This window comes from Perognathus longimembris, chromosome 12, assembly GCF_023159225.1.
Source record: "Perognathus longimembris pacificus isolate PPM17 chromosome 12, ASM2315922v1, whole genome shotgun sequence".
Lineage (NCBI taxonomy): Eukaryota > Metazoa > Chordata > Mammalia > Rodentia > Heteromyidae > Perognathus > Perognathus longimembris.
In genome coordinates this window covers 35,637,800-35,657,448 of record NC_063172.1, presented here as the reverse complement: position 1 = coordinate 35,657,448, position 19,649 = coordinate 35,637,800, and the positions used below count along the sequence as shown (strand labels likewise).

Below are 19,649 nucleotides of genomic sequence, written 5' to 3'. Positions count from 1 at the left end.
TTGAAGTAGACCCTGTTTTCTTCCTCACCTCACTTGCTTTTCAGCTGACTGCAGTCTTCTTTCTCCGTTCATTATTATAAGAAAGCTGCCCTCTCCCAGTCACTCAGCAACTTCCTAATTGCTGAATTCCATGTTTTCTAAGTCCTTGTCTAGTTTTTAATTCCTATTTGATGGTGTTTCATCTCTAATCCCTTCTTTCATTCTCTTAATATTATTTCCATGGCCCAACTATCACCTTATTGTGAGAGATTCCAAGATTTCCAATCTCAGTCATAATAACAGTGTCTCTACAAATCAAACCATATGAGAACACTCTTTAGTTCAAAATATCTTGTTATAAATTATGTGATTTGGGGACTAGGAATGTAGCTTAGGGGTAGAGTGCTTTCCTAGCATGCATGGAGCCCTGGGTTTGATTCATTGGTTCCACATAAACAAAAATAAATAAAATAAAATTTTAAAAATGGAAGTGGTGCTGTGGCTCAAAGTGGTAGAGCACTAGCCTTGAGCAAAAAAGCTTAGAGATAGTGCCCAGGCCCTGAGTTCAAGCTCCAGGACTGACAGAAAGAAAGAAAGAAAGAAAGAAAGAAAGAAAGAAAGAAAGAAAGAAAGAAAGAAAGAGAAAGAAAAAAGAGAAGGAAGGAAGGAAATAAAAAACAGCAACGTAATTTATGTGACTCAACTGGTATTCTTGACTGGATCTTTCCCTTTTTATTTTCAATAGTATTCCACTATCAATAAAAGAAAGACAATTCTCAAAAAGAATTTAAGATTCTATCTCAATTTACTTAATTAATTATTACTCTAGAATGGCAAATGAAAAATCTACTCTTTTGCTGGGATTCTGCATTGTTGTACATTGTGAAAAAGCTGGTAAAAACAAGATAAGCACCAGAAATGGATGCTTGCAAGGGTTTAGCAGCATCAAGATAAGGGGAGATGGGTAGACAATAAAGGGATGGAGGAAGGGAGAAGACACAGACAAGAATTTATTGCATGTACCACAAAATTAAGAGATGTAAGGGAAGGGATGGGACAAAAGGGGATGATATTGAAGAGGAAGACACATCAAGATGCATTGTATTCGGGTACTGCTTTTTATTTTATTTATTTATTTATTTATTTATTTTTTTGGCCAGTCCTGGGGCTTGGACTCAGGGCCTGAGCACTGTCCCTGGCTTCTTCCCGCTCAAGGCTAGCACTCTGCCACTTGAGCCACAGCGCCGCTTCTGGCCGTTTTCTGTATATGTGGTGCTGGGGAATCGAACCTAGGGCCTCGTGTATCCGAGGCAGGCACTCTTGCCATTAGGCTATATCCCCAGCCCCGGGTACTGCTTTTTAAAATGTCACTCCTTTTATAACTCCTGAAAGAAAATAAAAAGTAAATAAATTAAAATTTTAAAACAGTTGGTAAAGTCTTTGCCATTAACTGGAAGTTAACAATGTCCCTCTGACTGGAGGGGTCTATGAAAATGCTTTTCCTATCTAATACCAATGTGGGTCATCAGGTTCACATTTGCTGTATTTGATGACTATCATGTTGCCACTTATATTCAGTTTGGGGAACATTATCTCTTCAAGATGTGGACTAGAATGTGAAGATCATTCATCCAATCTGTTTTATTCTTAATCTCAGTGATTAATCCCAAAAGGAATTATAGACTTTTAACTCTTTGAATGCATGTGATAGTTTTTAACAACCCGTGAAATCCCACTTATGTTAAATTTCCTGGACTGTAAATTTCTCTCATTCTTGGCACTTGAGTGAGTCTTGATAATTGATGGAGATGTATTAGAAAACACTGATGACTCTGCCTACTTGTATGAGGGAATTAAATACTGGACATTGAGCTCTTGGTCATAGATCATTTCTTTTTGCTCACAATTGGTACTCTACTACTTGAGCCCCACCTCTAGTCTGGCTTTTGGCTGGTTAATAGGAAATAGAGTCTTACAGGTTTTAATTTTTATTTACCTGGGCTGGATTTAGATCTTGATTGTCAGATCTCAGCCTCCTGAATAGTGATATATATATATATATATATATATATATATATAAACACATGTATATGTATATATATTATATATATTTAAAGCAACTTATTGGAGTAATAACTTTAAATAGTAAAAATGTTCATAGGATCATAGACTTTGGGGATTACATATTTAATTAGGTGGAGATTTTCATTTAAATTCAAGTTTATAGATAGTCCCTAGAAATTTCTTTTGTGTAGACAACTGAAAGAATTGATAGGTTTAAGAACTGTAGGTAACAAGTTAGATAAGATATGCTCACACTGCCTTTCATATGAGACTGTAACCCCTCTGTACATCACTTTGACAATAACTAACTAACTAAATAAATGAAATTTATAAAAAGAAATGTAGGCCACTGAATATATTTATTACTTCTTATTTTGGCACCACTTTGAGTTTCTAAGTGCAATGAAACCTTGTTTATACAGATTGGATTCAGAGCCACAGTCAATTTGTTGGAAGTGATTTATAGATGAAAATATGAGAGAATATTGTTGCCAGGGAAATTTCGTAAGAAATTGCATTAGAGTGAAATCTCGTACCACAGTAATGGTAACTAGCACTTTGTTTTTGGTCATTGCCAATATTGCTCATAGCAGATATTACTAGTAGCTCTATACAAATTTTCTTATTAAACATGATATACAGCTTCAGAATTCTTTTCACCTCCCCACATTTTACACGTTAGCTGAAGAATGAACTCATGTGTACTGACAAAGATGGACACAAATGAACATAGAATTGTGTTGTTTTTGAGCTAGTGGACAAGTTTGTAGAAAATTACAAACTAGATAAAATTGTCTATCTCAAGACAAGAAGAAATTATTTCATTCATGATGTGACATGCAACATAAATGGTACTTTTCCATTAATATACTTTTTTTTTTTTTGCCAGTCCTGGGGCTTGGACTCAGGGCCTGAACACTGTCCCTGGCTTTTTCTTGCTCAAGGCTAGCACTCTGTCACTTGAGCCACAGTGCCACTTCTGGCCAATTTCTGTATATGTGGTGTTGGGGAATCGAACCCAGGGCCTCGTGTATACGAGGCAAGCACTCTTGCCACTAGGCCATATCCCCAGCCCCATTAATATACTTTTAATGTATGAAAGCAATATGTCCTTTTAATATAAAATGTTATGCCATTTTACTAGAAACTATTATGCCTTTTTAGTATAAAAACCCTACTCAAAATTCAAAAGACCCAAACAATGTGATCCAAGTTATCTTAGTAACCAATGAAAGAAATCTATGAGAGCTAACAGCTAACATTTCTCAGTGCCGCTCTCACAGACTAACCATTGTTCTTGGTGCCCACTTATCTAAATCCTCCTCCTAAAGACCTTGAAAAGTTGGCATTGTTTTAGCTCTGCTTGCCAATGTGCTATTTGGTTGTCTGGCTCTATAGCATAACAGTTTAAATGCATTTCTGCTTGTGCTACTTTTGGTATGAGTAAAATATTCCTGGGGAGTCACTTTACCTATTCTACCCTTTCTTTTACTTCCAGTAATATAATAAATGCAATACTAAATATCAATACAATCCATGTAAAGTTTAAACCTTGAAACTTGCAAATGTCAGTTGTGCCAGTTAGTTGAAATGAAATACTTTGTAGAAAGCATAAAAATTCCCTTACATATGTTGAACAAACTAAACTTGTTTGGAATCTTTTCTACATGTTGATAAATAATAAACCTCTAATTTATTCACTTTTCCTTTTTCTATCACATTCTGTCCTACTTAATTTTATTTAGCCACCTAATTTGGCTTCCGGAAACAAAAATACTTGGACATTGGGAATATTATTTCCTGTGTTTGTTGTGGAATGAGACAAGAGCAGCTCATATTTGAATTGTGTTGTCAGCTGTGAAATGGAAATAAAAGCAAGCACAATAGTGTATTTCATCATTTTAAGGAATCAGGAAGGTCTAAGAACAAGAAGTATATATTTTTATTGGATAGTTGCTTGAGAAAACTAGGTCATGATGATGAAGTGCTATGTAAGTCCACAAAGGACAATATTGAATGAGATGACTCAAAAGACGAGTTCACTGTAGATCTGAGCTTACGTGAGATGTTGATTCAGAAAAGTCTCATTGGATCTAGGGAAAAATATCCACCAATAAAAATGGTTCTTTGACATTGGAACCATAGGAGTTTTGAAGATACAATTAGAAATCTAGATAAGATTATGACATGACTATATCCTGGTGTTGTCAGCAGTAATATAATATTGGAAGCAATCTAAGTATCTTCTCAGTGGAAAATAGTTACATGTATCATCGTACATTTTTTTTGAAAGAATATGATATAGTCCTTAAACTTGCTGTTCTCCAAGTTTGTTTCTGGTGACATTACAATTTCTTTTAATATAGTGCTCAGTGAAATAAAATTATCTGAATAATAACATCTTATGTAATGACACACATCTTATAGAAAAAATGGATAATCTATCCATGCTGACATAAATTAATAGTGTTATTGTGGAGCATACTTTTACTGTGCTTTTCTATATTTTCCAATTTTAAAATAGTATTGTAATTATTTAATAACCATAAAATGCAGCAGTGTTTTCATAAGTAAGTGGTATCTAAAGTTTTGTCAAATGGCCAACTCTCTACCTTCTGCCTTGTTTATCCTAATATGAAACACAAAGTCATGAAGCGTTCAAGTGAGAGCAATAGATAAGTAGGAACATGACTTTTATCTTTTGACATTTTGAATAATACAGATGAGAGAGTTTGGTTATTTTTCAACTTTGTTAGCTTTCGATGTACACTGTATTCCTGTCATACATGATAAATGCTCACTGATGCAAGGAAGCGAGAACCTCAGGTAATTATAAGGGTCTAAATCTTACCATAGAATCCTACTCTCTCTCTCTCATAAATTATATAATGTCCATATTGCTTAAATACTTTTAATTAGAGGTCTACTACATATTCTTTCAATTTGATCTGCTAGTTAGGCTAGCACAACAATGTCCAAGCTATTGTTGAATTTCTCTTAGTACCAATTTCTTATACCAACCACTATTTCATAATATTAGGGGAATTTGCTTTAGGAGTTGATCCTAAGGGGAAAATGTAAGCTGCCTGGAGTATTTTAGCTGTTATTATTAACTATATATCTTTATTATATATTTTATTTATATGCTTTACATATTACATTGTAATATTATTGTATTATATCATATTAATACTATTAATAATAACAATAACATAGTGGTTCCAAATCGTCTATTTTTTTCTTTTGTATTATTATTCATTGTAATGAGAGCTTTGTACCCAGTTGAGAATTTAATGATGTTATTAGACAAAGTATATTATTTGCTAATTTTATTTTATTTTTAATTTTTATATATTTATTTTTTGTTTTGACTATCTGCTTTTAACAGAAAGTTTGTATTGAAAAGTTACATTACTACTGAGGACAGTATATCTAATAGCAGCCTTACATTTTGGATATGATTTAAAGTGTTGTATTTGACTCATTATCTTAATTCCTCCAAAAAAATATATTTCAGTCAAAAATACAGAGACTAGTATATAGATCAAATGTTTAAAAATTTATTAAGGGTTTGAGTAAAGGATTATTGAGCATGCTTAATCAATTTTTGGCAATGTTATGAACTGAATTGTGCTATTCCAAAATTAATGTGTTGAAGCTGTAATCCCCAGTGTAATGATATTTGGAGATGGGGCCTTTGGGAGTTAATTAGGATGAGAAGAATTTGTAAAGGTTTGGCTCTCATGGTAGGATTAGTGCTCTTATAAGAAGACATACCAGAAAACCTTCTTCATCTTTCTCCACAGCCATTTGCAAGTTACTTACAGGGAACTGAACGAAGTTGCACTTTTATCTTAGGTTTTCCAGTTTCTAGAACAGGAGAGAGAAATTGTGGGCTCTAGTACTTTGTTATGGGAACATGAGATGACTAATAAGTTACCATATTTGGAGGAACTGCTAATTTGTTGGAGTAAAAACCTTACCTATTAGTATATGAAATGACAGGATCAGATTGAGAGAGATTTTGATTCAATGGGTTATTTGATTCAAAGTTTTTGAGAAAATTGAATATGTAATTGTATATTTAGGGTTTTTTAAAATCTCTTTCATAAAAAGGATGGATAGTGTATCATTTAATATATTAATTTAGAAAAAGATGAGGTTTAATTATGTGCTTTTGTTTACATTTGAAAAGGCAGAGCCCGGCTAACACACAATACTTTGTTAAATTTTAGTATTGTATTATGAAAGGTAACTTGAAAAGTGGGAACATATTATGGGAAAGGTGATCATAGGGGCTGTAGGCTAATGAATAGCATATCATGGAAAGGATAACATCCATTTCCAGTTAGTTTTGAGGAACATGAACTAAATTTTCCTCCTGCCTGAAACAAATAAAACTTGACACACTGTATGAAGTAATAGGGTCAAGGTTCTAGACATCAGACAGCTCTATTTTACCACGGACATTCAAGAAATAAACAAAATAGGCCTTGTGATCACCCTCTGGAGATGACTCTGGAGAATCTAAAATAGCTACATTTCATACAGAAGAGTACCAAGGGGTGCAAAACACTGAGTGAGAATCCTACAATTTTATATATTCATAATGTCTAACTAAGTAAAGATTAGCACATACATAACAAAAAGACAGACATTGGTGAAATTAGAATGAGTGATTTCAGGAACTCACACAATTTCCATGGGCCAATCAGCCATAGTAGAAAAACTGTACAAAAAATGATGTCAGACTGAAATGCATACAGTTCAAAAATCATTTTAAATATAAATGGCTTAAATTTGTCAAAGATTGCTATATTGGATTAAAAAAGGAAGACCCAATTATATGCTCTGTATAATAAACCTGATTTGAATGTAAAGACACACTAGGTTAGAGTATCAATAGCACATGTCTATAATCCTAGATACTCCAGAAGCTGAAATCTGAGGATCAGGGTTCAAAGCCACTCCAGGAAGGAAAGTTCATGAGACTCTTAACTCTAATCACCAAAAAGCTATAAATGGAGCTAGGGCTCAAGGGATCGAGCACTAGCCTTGAGCAAACAAAGCTCAGGGACAGTGTCCAGGCACTGAGTTCAAGCTCTCCTCCTCCAAAGACATGCTAAGTCAAAGGTAGAAAAGTGACAAATAGTATATGGAGAAGAGTACAACATATACCTTGAAAATGAGAACATACAAAGGTTTCTTTAGCACAGGGGTTTATGTTCCCAGAAACAGAGTAGAATTTTAACATATCTGTCACAAACCCACAATCTTATAGAACTTAGTGTGAAGGATTTACAGTGCTATATTGGAAAAGAAAAGCTGTCTTATTACTATCTTGACCTCATAAAAGTTGTGATGTATCCTTAACCATTGTGCATTTTAATTATTCTTTTAAAAATTTGGTCAGAAATCTAATCCTCAATGAATAGCTCTTTTCTTATAAGGGACTATTTTGCAAACCTTTATACCAACAAATTTGAGAACCTGAAAGAAATGGATGATTTCCTAGAAAAAAGTGATCCCCAAACTCAACCATGAAGATTTAAACCATCTAAACAGACACATATCCAGTATTGAAATAGAAATGGCAATAAATGATCTCCCATCCAAGAAAAGCCCAGGTCCAGACGGATTCACTGCAGAATTCTACATGACCTTCAAAAGCGAACTCACACCAATATTTCTCAAAATCTTCAATGAAATTGAAAGAGAAAGTTCATTACCAGACACATTCTATGAAGCCAGTATAACCCTCATCCCAAAACCAGGCAAGGACTCATCATGGAAAGAGAACTATAGACCAATTTCCCTGATGAACATAGATGCAAAAATTCTCAACAAAATTCTGGCCAATCGACTTCAACAGGTCATCAAAAAATCATACACCATGATCAAATTGGATTCATCCCAGGGATGCAAAGTTGGTTCAATATACACAAGTCAATTAATGTAATCCACCACATCAACCGGAGCAAGGTAAAGAACGACATGGTTATATCTCTGGATGCAGAAAAGGCATTCGATAAAATCCAGCACCCATTTATGTTAAAAGCCCTGGAAAAGCTGGTATTCCAGGGAACACTCCTGAATATAATAAAGGCAGTTTATGACAAACCAACAGCAAGCATAATTCTAAATGGTGAAAAACTAAAACCATTCCCTTTAAAATCAGGAGCAAGACAGGGATGTCCACTCTCTCCCCTGCTCCTCAACATAGTACTAGAATTTGTAGCCAGAGCAATTAGGCAAGAAGAAAATATAAAGGGGATCCAAATAGGAAAAGATGAAGTTAAACTTTCTCTCTTCGCAGATGACATGATCCTATATCTAAAGAACCCCATAGACTCTACTCCCAAGCTACTAGAGCTGATCCAAAACTTTGGCAAAGTTGCAGGATATAAAATAAACCCTCAAAAATCAATGGCCTTTCTATATGCTAATGACCCAAATGCTGAGGCTGAAATCAGGAAAGCAACTCCTTTTGCAATAGTCTCCTTCCTCTTCCCTTCTTTTTCCCTATTCCTCTTTTTGTCCTTCTTCTCTTCCCCCTCTTTGCTTCCATATCTTTGAAAGTATGTATCACTGTTAAATGTGCATTTGAATGTATAAATGATTCTTTTCATAGACATGTGTTGACTTTATTAGGGCTAGTTCTTTATATATATATGTTTACATATATATTTATACATAAAAATTTCCATATACATGTTATACATGTTATTATTACTGTAAAGGTGATATGCAGAGGTGTTACAGTTACATAAGCCAGGTAATGAGTACATGTTTTGGAAAAATATCACCTCTTCCTTTTCTCTCTCCCAGTTTTTCCCTCCTGACTCCACCCACAAGTCATGTAGTTAATTTTCAACATCGTATCTACTGAGTACCACTGCTCCATTTCTTCACTTTGTCTCACCTTTTCTGTACCTTTCCTTACTACCCCAAAGACAGATAAACTAACAAGATGAAATGCATAGAAAACAAAAACAGCAACAAAGAAAAATAAAACACAAAAAAATCTGTTTACACCATTTTTTGAAGTTGATTTTTAATAAATATTACTTTAGATATCATATGCACATAGCTGTTGAGCTTTTGTGATCCTCTCTTAAGATTGATCTCACTGTGTGAATTACTAGATTTCTCTTAGGAGTCAAAATACATTACTGAATATAAAAAGATGGCAGAAAAACATGTGTTAATGAAACAGACCAGAAAGTTCTACTCAGTCTAAAGAAAGTAAAATAAGGTACACTAGCCTTCAGGATAAGAGCAGAGAATTTTGCACACCACACTGCACTGGCTGGTTGGTCTATCACAAGATTAAGATAAATTGCACTACTTGGGACTGCAGTTAACTTACAAATGTGCATCCACAACTAAATATAGTTATATTTAGGAGACGAATTGCATTAGAAAACAATAAATGCTGTTTTTGGTGTTGCATTGAATAAATTGGACTGGAAAGCCGAAAGATTTGCAGTGTAACAGAGGTTGGGACCAAGAGCAGAAATCTTAAGTAGCAGATCTTGGCTCAATAATTGGGAAAAAATGTTCTAATAATCAGAAGGTCTGAAAATTGAAATTGGTGGTTTACTAAGCCTGTCTTTAGTCACTGGAAAAAATTAAAACAGGAGTTGGATTCAAGGCAATGCCAGATTACATTAAACTTTAGGCAAATTAGGATATACGCTATCTGATAAACTTAATAAAAGTTCCTTCCTTCTGTATGAATGTATCCCAAAGCCAGTTGTGAACAAAGATGGGCTTTCAGCTTTTACTTCTCTCTTTAGATAATAGCCTCATACATTGTCTGTTTTATTAGAATGACATAGCCCAATCTAGGGAAGTGAGTATGAGTTAGGAACTGATTCCATCCATGGCTTATAAGTCCTTATTTGCAAGTGTAATTTGGATATAAGTCAATGTTTTAGGTGTCCCAGTCTCCACACAGGTAAACATCATGCTTTAATCAAAAGTTACATAAGAATCTCAGTCTTTATTTGTATCTCTCAAAAACCATTAAATGTGATCCAGTTTATAACCTGAGAAATATTTCCCCAAAGACTCTTACCTCACTCAATCCTGGCCCAGTTCCTTTACATTTCATAATTGTTCCCGGGATTCTTGTGGGCCAACCTTTGAAAATCTCTCTGAAGCTTCAGTCCATGCAGTTTTGTACCCATCTTTTGCCTCCCTGTACCTCTTGCATTTGCCACTAATTTTTTCTCTATCCAGAGGGCAAATTTTATGACATAGGGGATAGGGCCAGTGTTGCAGAAAGAGCTTTCCCTAGATTGTGAAGGGAACTGGGTGAAGCCCAGTAAGCAGAAGATAAAATCTCTCCTCACCTATCTCTGACTCTTGTTCCCTCTCTGCCCCTTTTCCTGATTCTTTTACAGCACAGTGTAAACATTAGGCTGAGATTAAGTGATTTTTGGGTGATTTCAGGAATAGTACTGTGATAATAATTATCAAGTGGATCCTACAGTCTGTAGACCTTTCCACAAGATCCTAAGGAACTAAGGATCCCAAGATCATAAAATCTACTAAAGCTTAAATCCATGAAAAGCTGAAAGGTTTGATGATAATATAGCATGCATAGAACTCAGAGAAGCCTGAGAAAGATTCATGGAAGAAGAAAATAGTAAATGTTTAGGTGATGTAAATAATCAGATAAGTAGGGAGATTATCATAGAAGAACATTAGGGAAATTAGTGTTAGGCTGAAGAGTTAAAGTAAAATGGAATACATAGCAAGTGTTCTTATCAACTGATGTAGAGGGTCTAGGCTGGTGCAAAGCCTTTCTTTTCTCAGTGGTAATAAACTTTACCTCATCTGAGATCTTGTTTTAAACATTGTATGACTTGATTATTAATTTACTCTATCTTTCCTGAAATTAGTTACATATATTCCTATTTTCCTCATTAAATGATTCCTAATACATAGTCACTACTGCATCCTTATTCAGACTCCTCTAGTGGGAAAGCTCTTTCCACATAAATCCATCATATTATAGTCCTTCACATAGCATCTCAGATATACAATTATTTAATAAAAACTTACTGGCCTAAATAGAGTTGAAGAGATACTAACTATGAAGGAATAGAGATGGGTCACATTGCTTTTGCTAAACAACTTTAATTGATATTGGAGGTTGCAAAAATCCATATGTTTCAATGAAGTGACCAAAGGAATGATTTAAGAATAAATTTTCTACTGGTCCTCATCTGAGACAGAAGAAACTAAATTCATCTTTTTAATTTATAGATGTTGAACTGGGTATATTACAAGAAATGTCCTGCATAGATAATATATAATACTGAACTTTAAGCTACCTTTGTCATTGAAATTTTTGAATAAATAATTTTAACCCCCAGGAATTTTATGAGTGGGATAAATCACTTTGATAATTTTATTTCTGTACAGAAATAATCTTCATAAAGTGTCCTTTTCTGATTAGAAAAAAACGGGAGAAATATTTATTTTAATTTTTAGGATAGTTTTGATTGAAAAACTTCAAAAGTATTTTTAGATGAATTATTCCTCTCTCTTAGTCACAAAATATTTTAGAATTACTAGCATTAATGTGATTTTATGATTTCTACACAGATTCACTGGTTCATGTGAATTCTGTGTGTGTGTGTGTGTGTGTGTGTGTGTGTGTTTGCTTTAGCTAGGTTATGAACTTAGGGCTCGGTTGTTGTCCCTTAGATGTTTGCCCAAGGCTGTCACTGTACCACTTGAGCAACAGCTCAAGTGAATTTTTGGTGGCTACTTGGAGATCAGAGTTTCAAGGAGTTTTCTACCTGGGCTGGCTTTGAACTGTGATCTTCAGAGCTCATCCTCCTGAGTAGCTAGGATGATGACAGGTATGAGTCATTGGCACCTAGCAGCAAATTATTCATTATTAAGATTTAGCACGAAATTTTAAATGGTTACACAAATAATAGCTGTCCATTGATGATTTTCCTCAAGTTTTCAGTTATTTCTTTTTGTTTTATCAGTGTAAGTTCATGACTTAGATGAATTTCTTTTAGTATAGTATGAATGCAGTATGTAACAATAAAGATTAATTACTACTTAGTCTTTAAACAACCCCCTATCCCTCCAAAGAAATTATGTAAATAGAGAACAGTACCTCTTCCCACCCAGGTACACATGCACACACACAAAGTTAAGGAGATTTCACAAAACAGTTTGAAAGATACATTATTCCTCAACAAATTCCAGTTACAATAGCACAAATAACTATACAATTTGGGGAAAAGTTTGAAGAAAACTGAATGACCCATCTTAGGGACAAAGAAAAAAATCTCGAGCCACAAATGTTTGTTCATTTTGATAATTTTGTAAGCCCAGGTGATAAAGTATCAGTTTGTTTTTATGAGAAGTAGCCATTCCTTACCCGGACAGCAAGGCAAGTGGCTGGCTGTACTTGTTTGTGTGAGTAAAGACTTCATCAATAAAAATCATAAGGAAATCCCAGTGCCCTGTCATGTTTCTGAACCTTGTAGGACTGGCAGTTTGTTGGGTATATTGAAAACACATACTTCTCAGGGAAGCATGGCTGGAATCTCTGTATATAGTTTGTACAACAGATCCCTTTGGCAGAGCTATGGTTTCACATAGCCTGTAGGGAGAGACTGGGCTAGCTGGATGCTTCTGGGTTCATTAGCATAGCCCAGCCTACTTCTAACACACGCCCAGAACTACCTCATTAACCATTGGGATTTCAGCCAAAAACATAAAGCTCCAGTGAATATAAACGGAATTACTGGCGAGAGAGCTGGAGACCAACTTACCACTGAACCCATTCCTTTTCCAAGATCAGAGAAAAAAAATTAACAGGAACCATTTCTCATTCCGATAAAAATTCAAGGTTTATATCTATAATTTTTGTCTAGAATAATTAGCGGCACCATAGTAAGACCGATAGCCCAGCTGCATCCATTTAAGTGTTTCTGTTAATCTCTCTCTCTCTCTCTCCCTTTCTCTCTTTTATTTATTTTCTGAGTAGCTGTGACATTGTAAACCACAGACGAATTGGAGCCTGGCATTGAAAGGAGGTGTTCTGCGAGAGATTTTCCTCCTTGTCTGAAGAAGTTGACTGCTACAGGGAATCTGAAAAATGACAGGGGCTAAGAGAAAAAAGAAAAATGTACTGTGGAGCAAGTTTCACACTCCCCACTGTGAAGACATCAAATGCTGGTGTAGAAAGCGGCTGCCTATTTTGGAATGGGCACCACATTACAATCTGAAGGAAAACCTGCTTCCAGACATCGTGTCTGGGATAATGTTGGCAGTTCAACAGGTGACACAAGGTAATGTCCTCTTGGCTTTTCTGATTTTATGCAGAATAGATGTCACTTTGCTTCTTGGAAAAGTATTGTGATCTGGGAGTGACACTCTGATTAATGAAATAGATATCAACTTTGGGGAAATGAGTAGAGTGTATGTATATCTCTGGTGTAATTGCTTTAAAAATTTTTACTAGCAATTAAGTATCAAACCAAATTTGAATGGCATTATGTACTTAGGATGTTCAAATGCATTCTGGTGTAGAATAAAAAAAATCATTAATTGTGGGACAATGAGCTTTTCTAACCAGATCTTGCTGGGATATTTTCCTATATTCATAGACTCTAGTTGTAAAACATCTTCTGTTTTGAATGCAATTGTTTCTGAACCTAACTAACAGTATACAATTACCTGTTTAGCCTTGATAGTTGCCATAAGCAGGGAACAAAGCTTTCTGTACATAAAGGAGGCTCTTTGCCAAGATCATTATTTGCAAAGAGAATCCTCTATATCCTTAGAGCTTATGTTTTACTGTGTGCACCAGTTTACTTCTGTATCACATTACCTGCTACATTTATATCTCAATAAGAAATTTAACCTGGTGAGAACTCTGATTTTAACTTTCCCAAGGCAGATTCTAAATGATACTCAGTTTAGATAGTGTTTCTCTTTGTGAAACTACCTAAAGTGTGTGTGTGTGTGTGTGTGTGTGTGTGTGTGCATTTGTGTGTGTTTTCCCTAAAGGCTTATGTTTCACAGATTTTTGCTTGGTTCCTGTAATGACTTTCTACCTTAGCAAGAACAGGAATTGATTTTTATCCATTTCTCATTCTTAAGGTTGGGGCGTTGTTCTCTTGGCATAGATTTTGTAGGTTTACGTATCTTGCAGTTTTCCTACCTCCCTGGCTTTAACAAGGATTTATTCTGTTAAATTATAAGCACTCATTTAATTAAGTTATCTTGAAGCTGGAGCTCACTGGTTTGTGTATTTGTGTTTCTAGTATGATGAGGAACATCTGCCTTGGTGGCTCTACTTCACATCCATCGTGCTATCATACTTTATGGGATTCTGTTTCACTCCACAGTCTTGCATTACACATTTAATGACCATTCTGCCAATAGCAAAGCATAATAATCTTTCATAAAAATGCCAAGTTAATAACTAGTTAGGGCACTCTTGGCCTTGCTTTGATTTCATTTTTAACTCCAAATGAAAAGCCACTCTGTCATTTGAAAACTTAGGTGATAGACTTAAAAGAGGGTATGCACTAGATAGTTTCAGCATATGTTATAAATTTATTTGGTTTCAGTGTAATGTAAAATGAAAGAGAATTTTGGTTTTAGTTTTCCTTATTTTTAAAAGAGAGTCAGACGAATAAGATTTGGGGCTATGATAAAGTTTCCTTTGTCTATCATTAATGATGCACTTCGTGGGTAAGCCTTTAGTAGTTGCTGGGTTGGCTTTTGTTTGGATTTGGATTTTGGAGGATTCTGTGTTCCAACTATCTCATTAGTCATGAAGAAACATTCTTGTCAGTCCCCAGCTGATGAGAAGCACAAAACTCACTCAGCATTAATGTTATGGGAGTGTATGGATCTAGCTGCTAGGTATTTTGGAAAGCTATGAGTAAACTGACAAGGTACACATTGTATTCACCAGGTACATTACATTGCTAAGAAGAACACAAGGGCTTTTGTTGTTGTACAAAAAAGATGAAGCTTTCTCAAAGTACCTATACTTATAATACAATTCTCTCTCTCTCTCACTTTCTCGCTCATCTACTCATGAGAGCTAAATAGTGAAATTCCATAAAGCCACATTTCCTGTTGGAGCACTGAATGAATCCCTTATATTCATTATTCCTCTGATCCTAAAACAATTCGGAGACAACAGTTTCCTTCCATGTGTGGAAATGGAGGTTTGGAGAAGTAAAGACCTTTCCCTGGACCTCATACCTGAGGATCGGTGGAGTTGGGACTCCATTCCAAAGCCAACACTGCTAACATTTCCACTTCATACACCAAAGCTGCCAAAAGCAACCAACTGCTCATAACGCCAATGTTATTGGTAATAGGAGACATGACTTTGGAAAAATAGGAGTACTCTTCCCTTCAAATGACTTTTGCATCTAGGTTTCCTCCTTGCACTTTTCAGAATCAAAGGCAAAATTACAAGAAACATAACTACAGAAGGATACAAAGTAAAGATGATATTTCAGTACTACTACCTCCTGTTTGGATGACATGATGTTGGTGATCATCATCACTTCCATTTCTAAAAGAAAGAAGGGGTAATGGTTGCTCTTGAATAATAATACAGATAGTAGAAACAAATACTCTTTTGTAAACTTTATTGATATTGAAAACAACTTTTCAATCACTAAATTTAAAAAAGTGGTAGAATTCTGTTTGTTGACCTACAGATCTGGAAAGTTAATGATTCAATCTAATAATTGCTTTTTAATCTCTTCAGAAATGGATTTTCCAGAAATTGATATAAAATCAAGAAAAATAATGGAAGCTATCGGTTGAGTGTTTTCAACAGATCAAATACCGAAAGTAATTTTAAATTATTTTATTAAGTATTTAACCATTTCTGTGGGTGTATTGAGGTTTGAGCTCAGGGCTTCGTGCTTGCTAGGCAAGTACTGTTTTAGTTGAGCCATGCCCCTAGCCCTTTTTTCTTCAGTTATTTTTTTTAAGGAAGGTCTCATTCTTTTTGCTGGAGCTGGCCTCAGATATTGATTGTCTTACCCATGCTTTTCTTGTACCTGGGATTATAAGCACAAGGAACTTTACCCAGTACATTATTTTACTAAAGATTTTATAACTGTAAATTGTAAATGCTTCTCAGCTATCAATATACTTGATCCCTCTATGGCATTTCCTACATGTGTTATACTTCTTTGGGGCCCTTTCTCCTCTTGGTTTTAAGTTATCACTCTTATTTTCCTTCTGTTACCTGTCTGGCCTTCTCTTAAGAATCTCTGTGGTTTTGCCTCCTAGTCTTCCCCTTAAACATTAGTCTTGAAGATTCAAGTCATAGTGTTCTTCTAAAACCATCTTAGATGATTTCATTGGTATAAAGGACTCTGGACACTACCATGTCTTAATGAAACTTTCTTCCCTACCTCAAATCTACATACTTACACATAGAAACCTCCTTGTTCTGAAATCACACCTAATGGAACATTGGATCTCCGAAAATAAGTAATCTTCAAGCACAAATCTAAGCAGTGTTGCCAGGTCACTCGACATATTTACAGAAGGGAAATAACACAGCGAGGATAAATAACTTCCTGAAGCCACACAGCTGATGAGCGTAAGATCTGAATTTAAGTAATCTGATTCCAGAGATTATGTTGTCACCTTTGTATTAGAACTACTCTCATAGGAAGACCTATGAGTCATCGTGAAGCCTTCCCTCTATCCCACCATCCTCTCCACTCAACATCAGTCATTAGCTTTTTTCATTTCTTGCCTCTAAATGTGTTTCCAACCAAGTGGTCTTATTCTATGATTTATGCATTGTCCTATTGTGATCTCTGAGTTGACATCATTATCCTCCTGGATATCTTTAGTCTCTGTTCCATCCCTGACTGTGGGTGATATTCCATACTTCAGCTAGAATAATAATAATCAAAATAATATGACCAGATTGCTTCCCTCCCTCCTCATAATTTTTAATAGCTTTCTGTTTCCTATAGATGCAAACCTGATTCTTGAGCATATCCTATGAGATGGTAAACTAATCTGGGCCTTTTAATATAACAATCTCTTCTGAGAATCCTTTCAGTCTTATGGGAACATGTCTCTACTACTCCCTTTGTACTCTTCACCTATCTCCATGATAAGCTCCATTTAACACATTGTATTAAAAAACTTTGACACAAAGTTTTCTACAGTGATCTGTGATCTTTGTAACCAAAGACAATACCTTTGCCTTTACAACTTTACCAACTTACATCCTGTAAAACACATACAAGTAACTTTTCAATGTATTGGATATATTAGGACATTCTTCAGGGATAATATGCTCTAAATACATTGTGTGCATGATGAGAAAGTCATAATAGAACTCACTTAAAATTTATAAAAACATGGGGAGGTTGGGGAGGAGGGATAAAATGTATAATAGATGGGTGGGTGACAATGATCAACATGCTTATATGGAAATATCACAGTGAAACCTCTCTCATTGGATAGTTATTACAAGCTAATAAAAATGTACATAAAAAGACATGCTATAAACTATAGACTGGGCAGCAGGCTACCACCATAAGAAAGAAGAATGCTGACTTTAAACTAATATTAATGTTTTATAAAAGCATGTAATAAAGTTGCAGATAGTAGAAAACTACATGAATACAATGAGTAATTATTTGGTTTCTTCCAACTTATATTCATTTCATGGAGCTACAAATTTGCTGCCTTCTGGAAAAGTCTGCAAATGGTGTGAATTCTTTGTCCCAAATAACGTTTACTTCAATCAACACTAACAAATGTGGATAGTTGATATAAAAATACAGGGACTTAGCTTCTTTCACAAAGGGAAGACATGGTCGTACAGGGCCCACATTTGCCTGCAGGAATCTGGGTGTTCTCATTAGAAGCCTCTAGAGACAGGATACACACACTGCATTCTGCACAGTTCCTACAACTTATTCTTTCCCTGCCACCCTCCCTGCTAGTGTTCCTGATTCCTATTTACTCATGTGGGTGGCTGAGAATTTTTCCCCCCTCTGCCAATATATTTTCTTTCAAACATTTTTTTAATTTTACATTTTTCATTATTATCTTTATGAAGTTGTACAAAGGAGTTGCCATTTAACAAAGCCATTTATAAATACAATCAACCTTGATTGGTACCACTCCTTTCAATATTATCACCCATCATTCCACTATCCATTCCTTCCCTCTTCTTAATTTTGTAGGATATTCATTATATATATGTATATATATATACATATATATACATATATATATATATATATGGGTTTTTTTTTGGCCAGTACTGGGCCTTGAACTCAGGGCTTGAGCACTGTCCCTGGCTTCCTTCTTGCTCAAGGCTAGCACTCTGCCACTTGAGCCACAGCACCACCTCTGGCCATTTTCCATATATATGTGGTGCTGGGGAATCGAACCCAGGGCTTCATGTATACAAAGCAAACACTCTTGCCACTAGGCCATATTCCCAGCCTCATTATATTCTTGATTGCAATTTCTTCCTATTCTCTTCTTCATTTGTGTATGTGTTTTTGAAATGCTTCAAGTTTATCCATGAATAAAACAATCCTAAGAATATTACATCACAATTGGTTTCTTAACCTGGATCCAGACAACCTTCAGGGATGTAAACATGGACTAATATATTCTACTATACATCATTTCTTTAGAATCTTAACATATTTTTTGTTACTTTGTTTTAAAAAGTATTTTGGGAAAAAAATCTATTGCTTTTACCAGACTGTTAAGTTATCAAAGTAAATAAATATAAATATACATATTTCAATAAAGAAAGACAAAAGAAACTTTTAGGTATTTCTTTTACCATGTTCAAATATTTCTTAGAAACTGTTTGGACTTTGAAAAATATTTTTGAAAATTTAGGAACTCTTATGACCATTACCATGTAGATAGAAGCCTTTCTTCATATTCTTTTACTGCTATTTTGAAGGCCTTCAATACTGAATATATTTTGTAGATGTACAAACATTTGTAGAGACATGGCTGGCAAGCTAAGACCAGTCTCCATAGCGTTTCCTTCTCATGCTGGTCTTTTGCATGAGCACTTGGGGGCTATGTTGTTTGCAACATGAAAACTCAAGTGTTGAGACACAGCAGGAGGCTGAAATGCATGACTTGCCATGGAAGAACCTGATCCACTCAGGAGGAATTTGAGAGTGTTTTGCTTTGTATTCCAAAGGATCACCTAGAATTTCTGTTCCCACACCATGAAAACTTTAAGCTGCCACAGGATTGCCTGATGTTCAAACCACAACGTATTGGTCCACAGACAAAAGCTGGATGTTCCTTATAATTATGCAGAATGTGTGGCATTACTGGCACCGAAACATATGTGGGGAAGCTTAGCTTCATTGCACTCCCGAGGGCAGCTTAGTGACATGTGGAACAATAAGTGGAAATTCCTGAAGCATACTGCATTGCAAAGATTAAAGGCTTGTCTGGGAATTCTTCCCTGCCTTCTGCAGCCTTAGGGATACAGAGTCTTCACATTAGCTGTGTAGCTCTAACTCAACCCTGCACACTCTGTATCTTCCTGCTATACACTTTCCTTT

The 19,649-nt window shown here is 35.2% G+C and overlaps 1 protein-coding gene across 1 annotated transcript in view; it reads left to right on the top strand.

The window, feature by feature from the left end:
* Window positions 1–12,798: 12,798 nt before the first annotated feature.
* Window positions 12,799–19,649, top strand: part of Slc26a7 (solute carrier family 26 member 7) — a 122,881-nt gene continuing 116,030 nt past the window's right edge. The window contains exons 1-2 of the mRNA XM_048358871.1: window positions 12,799–12,931; window positions 13,070–13,373. Coding sequence (XP_048214828.1) covers window positions 13,181–13,373 — 193 coding nt within the window. The 5' untranslated portion in view covers window positions 12,799–12,931; window positions 13,070–13,180. The remainder of the gene's footprint in view (window positions 12,932–13,069; window positions 13,374–19,649) is intronic.